A 10,973-nucleotide genomic window follows, 5' to 3' on the forward strand; every position below is an offset into this window, starting at 1 on the left:
TTCTGCTTTTTATGAGCATTTTTTTGTTCTTTTGTTTGAGACATCAAGACCTGTGTTGAACTTATTTGCTTTTTAATAAATGTGGATGTATACATCGTTCTGATGCAGAAGCCCAGGAGCTCCCCCTTTTAGAAAAAAAATTAGGTATTTCCAAGTGTTGAGCTCCCCCTTTTCAAAAAAATAGGTATTTTCAAGTGTTGAGTGTGAGAGCTTCTTTTTAAAAATCTTGTCGTTTCTTTAATTCCAAATATTTTAGCATCCCAAAATTATGATATCCAAAGCAATTTATTGTGGGAGATCTTGAAAGGCAAGAAGAACTTCATCATAGATAGAGATGCATTTCATCCTGTTGAGAACGATAAAGTTCCATAAGCATTGAACCAAATCACAGTCCCAAAAAGATGCAATGTAGTTTCTTTGCTATTCTCATTACAGAAAACACAGTTGCAACAATCGCTATTCTCATTACAGAACACAGTTGCAACAATCGAGGTGCATGGATTTCCTCTTGAGCAGATTTCTTGTGTTTACTCTAATGTAACATGCAACAAGAGCCAAAAAAAAACCTTGTATCTCAGCCTGACGGTGGAGCGTTAGCAACCATCGGTGGTAACTTAAGAGGTGGTGAGAGAGAATGGGGGTTGGACCCGCTCCAACTTGGGTTGCTAGAAATGGTCAATTCGATCGTTTCTCCACAACCAGGCCCATGTCTGCTTTAAGATTAGTGCAGGGCACAAATTCAGTGCAACCCTCTCGAAAGAGGCTCTCACCGTACTTTATAAATAAAGCAATCACCACGTCCATACATCAAGTTCAAGTGTAGCAAAGGAAAAAATAGAGTATACTGAATTCAGCGCAAACCAGACTGCCAAACAGGCCAAATTTGCATCCCAAGGCATGCATGAGCTGCATGCGACCAACCAAACACGTCATTATGTCAATTGGAAAGCAGGCCCAGGCTTTATATACGAACAAAAGCTAACTCGAGGCTCCCACTGGAGCTATGCATTGAGTTTGACAGGTGATGTATCTAATGTGAATTTATATTTTAAAATGTGGTCCAGTATTGTCACAGTTTCACCAACCTGGCAAAACCGTGACCTGTTCATGTTCCTTGAACTACTGAAGAAACAAGCTATCCAGTGATGCATTTAGCATTTACCGTTGACTGGTCCTGAGCCACAGATAGTAAAAAGAAGATTGTAATTCTAAGTCTATGTGTTTCTGATTATTTTTTTATGTTGGTCCTTGTGGAACGGTAAGCTCTTTCATGGTTGTTTATTCAAAAAAACCTGATACAAGACGCAGGAGACAAACTGATCAGAGTAAGATATTGTACGGACTCTCTCGAGTGACAAATTCTTCCTGAAGGTGTAACAAAATAATGACTATCACATTCACATTGGTTACAAAATGAATCAAACTCAGCTGAAAAAAAAATCGAACTGCACTTTCAACCCAACAATTTCGAGACAAGCAGCAAATTCCAGAGAAGGTAAGTTCACAGAAAAATGTAACACAACCCCTTACAGTGATTCGGTGCTGTCATCACTTTCTTCACACAAGGGTGCAGATTGGATTATAACCCGTGCTCCAGAAGCAAGCCTGTGATTATGATTTTTGTGTGTGTATGTCGTCAATCTCTAGAAACAGATAGAAAACTAGGCCAACGAATAAGAATAATGAGAAGCAACTAACCTTTCTTCGATCTTGATCATTTTGTCCTTCTCCTCATGGAATGACTCTCCCCTTGATGAAGATAATTTACCTAGTGGGTCAGTCATCCTATTGCTTGCACCTCTTGATGAACCAAGTGGTGAGGATCCAGTACTACATTCTTGTTGACTAGAGCTGTACCTGACATCAGAGTTGGGGGAGAATGCTGTTCCACTTCTGGATTGCTTACATGATATCATTTTGATAGTCTGTGGGAGACATCTGAAACTACCCGACTCGGCCAAGCTTTCCATATCCCTTCTAGAGTCTGGCGCTCTATACACTCTGACATATTCAGAGGAGATGCTGAGTCAACACCAAAATATATCCAGAGATATTGAAAATACTAAACATATTTTCAAGGAAGGTACTGTATAGCAGGGTGACATAGCAACTAAAAACATGATAGTTCTTGCCATTCTAGGTAGTTAGGTAGGACACAATTTAGTGACTCACTGCAGTTACAAAGTGAAATGAGTTCTACTAATTGGTTGATTCTCTTATGATCTTCAAAACAAACATCATTTGATTCTATTTTAATCTTCTCTATCTCTAATATTGGACACTGTAATGCGAAAAGAAATGAATTGACCAAGTCTCTACGGGAGATCATAGAGTGGGATGTCCACTAAAACTCAGCGCCCTGCTCTTTGTTGTATCCTACCCCTTCTTGGGGATTTGTATTTCTTATTTTCTTTTCAGTCTTTTCAATATGTTGAGACGCAAGCTTTGCGTTTTCTCAAAAAAGAAAGCTCTACGAGAGATCATAAATGTCCAACATTAAGTGCGACTAACCAATGTGAGCCTCAGCTATCCAATAAGCAAAAAATAAAAGCTCGCTATCAAGACAATCATGCATCCAAGTCCATGGTGCCAACATGATAGCCCACAATGAGAACAATGTGTTGTGACATACCTATCCTCGTCGTAAGATGATGAGCGTTTGAGTGTGGGTATTTCTCCTCTCCCTGACTCTTCCTGCTTACTCTCCTCGACCAAGCTTTCACTACTTAAATGCTCTGACTCAGAAACTCTTATTCCAATTGTTCTTGTGCTACAAGGAACATTGTCAAGGTGCCGCAATGCCATAGGAGTAGAGAACATTGGAGAAGGGAATTCAACTTGAGTAAACCGTGGCCTGTATGTTGGGATGAGTCCAAAGCCACGGTGATCTTTCACAGAGATGGACCCACAGGTGATGAGCTGCATGAGCAAATTGGCTGGCTTCAGCTTCACACCCATTGGGCCATAGAGATGTTCTTCCTCTAGTACCTTATTATAGCTACTCCTCCTACTGGCCTCTGCCCTTATCAGGGACTCCAATGTCTCAACTCTGCCACCGGGAGAAGCATCAGATGAACACACCTGTGGTGATTCTCGAATAAGTAGAGGGACCTTTGGTGATGCTTGCGTGCTTCTTTCATGACACTCTTGAATTTCAGCATCTGATGCACAATCCTCTGTACGGATTCCTGCAGCGCGAGTATGTTTAGAAGGAACATCCCTCTCACTGTCATCGGTTTGTGTGGACGCGTCCTGTGCTCCGATGGGTTTGCAGACTCTGTACTCGGAAGGTCCAGGGGAGCTTGCCTCTGATAATGGAACGTTAGTTCCTACTGGTTCAGGGGACAGGTTCCCCGATGAGCCAGAATGTGTAGTCCTGCATTGCTCGTCCTCGCGGTTGGTGGAAGCAGATGATGATGGCACAAATGTGGAGTGCGCCAGCTGTTGTGGTTGCTGAGTAGGAGTTGGAGGTGAGGCCTCTTTGATAACAGCAGATGGGGATGGGGATGACGATGACGAGCACCCTTCTTGCGATCCTCGCGACTGAGGAGACTCTTGTTGAGGGTGCTTGGGACTCTCGGCCTTGGTGTTGCTAGGGCCATTCTGCTGCCGATCTGAAACAAGACAAGGTCAAGGAGAGCAAGATCTGATGAAGAACCCAAACAGAGTTGAGTTTATGAGTGCGACTTACCAGGCGGCGATCGGTCCAGGAGCTCGGAGCCCTTGAGGATGTACTCGTTGCCTTGTGCAGGGAGCACCAGATCGTCCTCGGAGATGTCGTGCCACACGAAGCCGTTTTTGTAGCTCCTGCGGGAAGCTACACGGATCAGCCCTGCCCTGCCCAGCCAAAGAGAGGAAAGTTGAAGCCTCGACAAGAGCAATCAATGGGTGTACGTACCTCTTGCAGGACCAGGAGTACATGGCCGCCATGCCCTTCCCTCGCAGCACGTTAAGGCGGTTAATCACATCTACGGCGCCATGAACAGGAATCGCATCAGGGGCCAAAGGTGAATTTGAAAGGGCGGGCGGGGCGGGGCGGTGCGTCTGTTGGCGGGCTCACCTCGCAGGTAGAGGCCGGCCTCCGGCGAGGCGAGCGGCACCTCGATGAAGTGGGGATGCTCCAGGTGGCGGCTGCGGCAGAGGTAGTAGACGACCGCCACCCTCTTCCCCGCGGCCGCGGGCGGGGCCGGCGGAGGCGAGCGGCGCGGAGGGTGGTGCTGGCTCTTGCCCGGCGGCTCGACCCAGACCTTGTTGCGGCCAGGGCTCGCGCTGGTGCCGGTGCCGGTGCCCCGCCGCCGCGCCCTCCCCTCCATCCTTCCTTGTCGCGGCGGCTGCTGGTTCTGAAACAGTCGGGGAGCGGAGCAGCAAAGTGGCCGCGCAGCCGGATCAAATCAGACCGCGGCAGGTCCTGGACATGGCAAGGGGCGGAGGGAGCTCATTAATGGCCGCAGCTCGAGGTGGTGCGGTGGTGGTGGCAGCAGCAGCAGTGAGTTAGGTTGAGTCGGGGAGTGTTGGTCTGATGGAGATGGGAGACGGCAAGGGGAGAGATCAAATCAAATCAAACAGGGGTTTTGACCATCCATCCAAGCAGAGGAGAGAAGAGGCAATAATGCATCACTGTTTGTGTTTGGATTAACGGTCCATGTGTCTGCTCGGCCCCAAGTATCTCTACTCTTATAAAAACAGAGTTAATGATAATGGTGTTTCTGTCATCCTGTGATATAAGTCATCCGATTTATATTTGAGGGATAGAAAGAAAACTATGACAATTTTATAAAAATATATCCATACCCTTCTCCACATACGTAAATAAAGCATTCCCTTGTTTATTCTTTTCTCTCATAATAAGATAAACTACTTATACAAATGCATGTTAATGTTCCGTACAACGCATAGGCATCTTGCTAGTCAATAATTAATTCCTTCTTTTGTTTCTAAATAAACATTATACGTACTCAACACTGAGCATCTTTGACGCCCAAAAGTTCTAAAAATAATTAAATTTAACTGTCCTTTTTGAATTTTCTCTTCATCAGCGCTGAGCGCATATTAGCCTGGGCACAGACGCAAATTACCATGAACTTGTGAGGTTTGTTTATTTATTTATTTATTAGGTTTCAGGAGAGAGAAGGCCAGATCACGAAATGAGATGCGAGGGATCTAGAGTGCACAGTAGCAGCAGTGTTTGATTTCTCTTTTTGATTGCCTTTTTGGCAGCTCATGCTCCTCCTGTTCTGCCCGCCCTACCTTGCTCTCACTTTTTTTTGAGCTGACCTACCTTGCTCTCACTCTCCACCGCAAGAGGAATTATTCATTCTACCAGCCTTGTCCACGTTGGCAGATTTATAACAGGACACGAAGTATATTTAGGGCACAGGACATAAAAAAACCCGCTCCAACAGCAGCCCAATAACACGAAAAATTTAGGCTGCCTTAAAAAATGGCTCAGAGCACCTCCAACCGCCGCGCTAAGCGCCGCGCGCAAAAAACCTGTTTGCCGCGCGCGCTTCGGCTGGTTTAGCGCGCCCGCCTGCGCTGGCTCCAGCAGCCGCGCTATAATGCAGCGCGCGCGCGCCGCTCCAGCAAAGCGCAAAAATACAGCGCGCGCGCCGCACAAACCACGTATACATGTATTATGAGCAAAAATGATCAAACAAACAAAATAAATCAACAATAAATAGTTCAATTTTGTTATCATTACAACTCAAACAAATAGTTTATCGTTCAGTACAACAAATGCAATAAACACAACAAATAGTTCATGAACAATACAATGTCGAATGCAGATATCATCATGCTTTTTGTCGTCCATGCCATGCCCACCACTCTTCAATCAAATCATTCTGAAGTTCATTGTGCGTTGCGGGACGCCGAATGGCATGATAGGAGGCAATAAAACGGGCTACCCTTTCAGCCCTCCGTCGCACTCGCACGGGATATCCCAAAAGCTCATACTATGAGTAGTCTAAATCTTGGCCACGCTCATTCTCGATGATCATGTTGTGCATGACCACACAAGCGTGCATGATGTACCAAAGCATTTTTTGATCCCAAAACCTAGCCGGTCCTCTCACAATAGCAAATTGGGCTTGCAAAATTCCAAATGCTCTCTCCACATCTTTTCTAGCCGCCGCATGAGCATTGTGGAAGTCAGGATTTTTCTTACCTTCCGGCTTTTTCAACTGCTTCACGAAGGTTTGCCACTTTGGATAGATGTCATCCGCTAGATAATAGCCATAGTTGTACGTACGGCCATTTGCTACAAACTGCACCGGTGGCAACTCACCGTTTGCAATCTTATTCATCAGTGGTGACCGGTTGACAACATTGATGTCATTCAAAGATCCAGGCATTCCAAAGCATGCATGCCAAATCCAAGTCTCCTGATCGGCCACCGCTTCAAGGATTATAGTGGAACCCTTTTTTTGGCCGTGGAATTGCCCATGCCATGCCTTTGGACAATTCTTCCAACTCCAATGCATGCAATCTATTGAGCCAAGCATGCCAGGAAAACCGCGAGCTTTGTCCATTAGGAGATCTCAAATACTCCTCGCCAAACACTTGCACAATTCCCACTGCAAAGCGTTTGACACACATGATGGCTTGGCTCTCATCCATAGCCAAGTGATCATCAACAAGATCAGCCGGTATACCGTATGCCAACATACGCAAAGCGGCTGTCACCTTCTGAAAGGTGCTATGCCCGAGCTCTCCGGCGACATTCCTCCTTTGCTGAAAAAAAACGGTCATGGCTCGCTAGTTTCTCTGCAATGCGCCTGAACAACTCGGTGCTCATCCTAAACCGGCGACGAAAATACGACTCGGGGTATATGGGATTCTCCGCAAAATAATGCCTGATCAATCTGTTGTGGGCATCGATCCTATCCCTCCAAATTTTCTGCCGACCCATAACTGAACCACTGTGCTTCGGTTTTTTTATATGCATAGCTAGGATCATTGCAAGATCCTCCTCCTCTTCCATATCAAATTCTTCTTCGGAAGAATCATACGACGAACTCATCTACAATGTTCAATACTATACTATAAAAACTACAATTCAAAACATGCATCAAATTCATGAAGTTTGAGCAATACATACCTTGTAGGCGTTTTGTCAAACACCTTGTGGGCGCGGCGCGGCAGCGAGCGCTCGGGCGCTGTTCATCGGACAACGGAGGCGCACGAGCGCCGGCGGGACTAGGAGGGGATGGGGCGGAAGCGCGGGCGCGCGGGGATAGGTCGGGGAAGCCTGAACGGTCGCTGGGGGGTGCGGGCGGTGGCGGCGGAAGTGGGAGAGGAAGTGCGGGCGCGAGCGCTGGAGTGTGCCGCACGCTGCAGCGGGCGCCCGAAATACACCGCGCGGCTAAGTGTTTTCGACCGCGCGCCCAACCCATTATAGCGCGCACACCGTTTTTGCACGCCCGCTGGAGCGACCCGCCGCATTGCGCGCGCTAAAACGGCCTAATTTGCGGTGCGGTGCTAGTTTAGCGCGGCTGTTGGAGATGCTCTCAGCGTGCGGCAGTCGCGCTGCTGCGGCAAAATCGCGGGCGTACATCAAACCCTCATTGTGCGGCTGTTTCCCGCACCAGCCGAAAACCGGCGGATTCGCCGCCGGCCGGCCGCCACGCGCCTTGGCCGGTGCCTCCGACCCCGTCGTCGACCACGACACTTGCCGCCGCTTTCGTGCTCCTTTTCATGGCCCGCGGAGGCCTTGCCACCGCCGCTCCCATGCTGTCGTATTTCGGGTTTCGGCAGACCCTTGAGTTTCGAACACTGGGGTGCGCGCGGAGATCTCTTCCCTAGCGATCTATGTCCAATCTCCTCACGTGATCTAAGCTGGAAACAACGAACAACACAAGGGACACGAGGTTTATACTGGCTCGGGCCACCGTTGTGGTGTAATACCCTACTCCAGTGTGTGGTGTGGTGGATTGCCTCAGGGGCTGATGATGTACAGTACAAGGGAAGAACAGCCTCGCGAGAGGTGTTCTTGAGCTGGTGCGATGAACTACTAGGGTGAGTTCAGTCGTCTCTCTCTCTCTGCTAGGGTTCTACCAGATCTCTCTCTGTCTCTCTCTCTGTTTCTCTCTCTTTTTCGGTCCCTCCTTCGGTTGTTTCTTACTCTGTGGTGGCTAGCTCTATTTATAGAAGCCCTGGACCTCTCCCCAAACAATGAGCAGGAAGGGCGCCAACAATTGGCCATTTTGAAGGAGAACATCTAGTACAAGTTATCCTGACCAAAGGTGCTCTTCGGCTGCCAAAAGCTCTGGTGATGACGCCGTCTTGGGCTCCACGGCGACCTCTGTCCTGCCGCTCTGTTAGTCTTGGTCTTGTTGCACCAGAATGGTAACCTTTGCCCGATGCCTTGGCCTGTGCTTGCCCCCTTTGCACCAAAGGGGAAACAAGGACACTGCGCAGGCCGGCGCCCACCTGGTCTCGATCGTCATGGCTTGCGTCACGGGTTCCTCGCGAGGTACCCCTGCCTTGATCTCTCCGCCTCCTCGCGAGCCTGCCTGATGAGGCTGCCTCTGAGGAAGCTTTCTGTCGTCTGCCCCGCCAGGCTTGGCCCCTCGCGAGGGTCTTGAGCTTGAGCTGATGAAGATGGGCCGCGCTGGGCCCCCACTTGAGCCACACCGCAGGCCGCAGGCAGGCAAGTCTGGGGATCCCCATTCCCAGAACGCCGACAATGGCACCCGGGCCCAAGGCGCGCCTGTGCTTGGCCTAGCAGGGAAGCGAAGGGGCAAGCGCGAAGCGCCGCGGGCCCTAACAGCCTGTGGCCTTGGGCGCCGCATGGCAATTGATTGGACGTGGGCGTCTGTGCTTCCCCACGATGCCTCGGCAACCGCACGACTTGACATGTCCCTGCATGCAGAAAACCGGTCATGATTACCTGCGATCATGGTGCTTGACGGTTGGCCTCCTCCGACTATAAGTACGGGGATGTGCGAGTCCCTTCAGTCCATCCCTTGCTGCCGCTCCTTTCCTCCTTCTTCCTCGTTCTTGCTTCTCCTTATGCCAATGGCACCGATCCGCCGGTTTTCTGCAGAAGAGAAGGGAAAGGCCCCCCGAGAGGGTCCTGACCCACTTCCGCCGAAGAAACGGCTGGTCCTCTGCCACCGAGATGTGGGTGCTCGGCCGGAGGCACCGAGGCCCTGGTACGAGCGGCCGCCGCCTGGGTATCCGCTACCCTTGTACGCCCGCGTCGTGGGTCCTGGGGAAGAAGGCATCGAGCGACATCGACGGTGCCGCCATCGACGCCGGCGAGTCACGGTGGTGCGTGTCGTTCCTCCTAGAGTCCACGCCGAGCGCTCCTCTCGCGAGCTCGTGCTCCCCGCCGCCATGCCTCCGAGCTCTTGGATTCGCCTTCCCCCTCCTTCGCCTTTGAGATGCCACCGAGCGGGGCTCTAGAGCGCTGGCTGCAGCACGCTGACTGCGGTACCCTTGCGACCGGAGCGGAGGTGCGGGCGATTAGCGTTCCTTAGGATTAGTACTCTTATTCCCTGCAAGGAATCGAAGCAACACCCCGCGGGGGCATGTAAGGCGTCTTCCATGTCTTTTATGAATATTATATCCTTAATATGAATCAACGTGAGGTGCTTGCTCTGTCCTGGCTCGGCTCCCCCTTTCTATCCTCGCGAGGACTCGGCGCTCTACGCTGACAGGTCCCAGTCCCCAGGCAGGCTTCAGCCGTCGCTGGTATGCCAGGTCGTGATGCCGTGGTCAAGACCAGGAGGTGAACGGCCCGAGGTCCGATAAGAGCCCCCGAGTCGCGATGCTCGGGAGGTCCCCTTTAGCGCTCAAGCAGCCCTCGCTGGGCGAGAAAGGAAGGCAAGTCGCCATGACAGAGCCGCACTGGGCGAGGGTTTGGCGCTGCGTTGGTCCAACTCTTGTAAGGGCGTGACTTATCTCTTGAGTTTGGTGTAGTTCCTCGATGAAGCGCCCGGCCCGAGTGGCAGCTCAGGCGCTGTTGGGTTAGGTCCTCGCGAGCTCCTTCCCACTCCCCCGCACTTTCCTTAATGCTCTACGTCCTCAGGTCCCGGCCCTCGAGCGAGCTCAGCCGCCACTGGTATGACAGGTCGCGATGTCGTGGGTCAAGGCCAGGGGGTGAGGGATGGAGAGCCAGTAAGAGCCCATGAGTCGCGATGCTCAGGTACCCCCCTTTTAACGTGCAAGCGGTTCGTGCCGGAGAGAGGGTGAGGCAGCTCGCGACGTCCTTGACGTTGCTCCTGGAGTAGGTCCTACACACCAATCATGAAGAGAAACAAGACCTATTGTTACGGTTGCCAGCCAACCTTCGGTCACTCCGAGGGAGTGATTGGGGCACTGAGGGGCTGGTGAGGTGGCACCTTGTGGGGCTGCCGCGGCTAGAGCTCGACCACTCAGGTTTATCGGCATTGCAGGGACGGACCCGTGCGCAAATGTCGTGCCAGAGCGAGTAGCTCCATAGGTAGGCGTCAATCGAGCAGGCGATTAGGTCGGGTGTGTTAAGCACGCAGGAGGAAATTCATTTAAATAGACGCGAGAAAAGAAAACGCCGCTGGGCCAGGCCCGAGCAGCTCGAGGATGATGCAGCCCGAGGGACGCCCCCAACAAGGTAAGTAAAGAGCATAAGCAAAACAGATACATGCCGCAGGGATGGACCCACGCGACCTGGGAATGATGCGGCCCTGTGGGCGCTCCCAGCTAAAAACGGGACTTAGAAAGATGTCACCTGGTGCCGTTGAAGATGAAGTGATGCTGAAGAAGTGGGCGATGCGCGATGAAGACGTCGATCCTCACAAGCCCCCAGGCCCAAGAGCCTCGGGAGGCTCCGGAGGCATAGGTGGGTTCCCGAGGGCCATCTCCATCTCCGCCAGGACCGCACGATGCCTGACCTCCTGAGCCTCCAGAATGCTCCTCGGCAGGCGCTGATGAGCGGCGACCGCGTTCGACAGGCCGAAAGGCACGCGAACATAGCTGTGAGGTGGACCCTC

The 10,973-nt window shown here is 51.1% G+C and overlaps 1 protein-coding gene across 5 annotated transcripts; it reads right to left on the minus strand.

Annotated features, from left to right (window-relative positions):
• Positions 1-402: 402 nt before the first annotated feature.
• On the minus strand, positions 403-4,575 carry LOC123154053 (protein SOSEKI 3). 5 transcript variants are annotated; one of them, XM_044572857.1, is made up of 8 exons: positions 4,061-4,575; positions 3,899-3,968; positions 3,692-3,807; positions 2,633-3,614; positions 1,858-2,001; positions 1,699-1,749; positions 1,531-1,605; positions 403-710 (listed from the first exon to the last, which is right to left on the minus strand). In XM_044572857.1, the coding sequence occupies exons 1-8, from the start codon at positions 4,311-4,313 to the stop codon at positions 575-577; spliced, it is 1,827 nt and encodes a 608-aa protein (XP_044428792.1). In that variant the 5' UTR covers positions 4,314-4,575; the 3' UTR covers positions 403-574. The 5 variants fall into 5 exon arrangements, with proteins under 5 accessions (XP_044428792.1, XP_044428791.1, XP_044428790.1 ...); XM_044572856.1 differs by having other exon boundaries at positions 403-713; XM_044572855.1 differs by having other exon boundaries at positions 1,699-2,001.
• Between the last annotated feature and the right edge of the window lie 6,398 nt (positions 4,576-10,973).

Source organism: Triticum aestivum, chromosome 7A, assembly GCF_018294505.1.
Source record: "Triticum aestivum cultivar Chinese Spring chromosome 7A, IWGSC CS RefSeq v2.1, whole genome shotgun sequence".
Lineage (NCBI taxonomy): Eukaryota > Viridiplantae > Streptophyta > Magnoliopsida > Poales > Poaceae > Triticum > Triticum aestivum.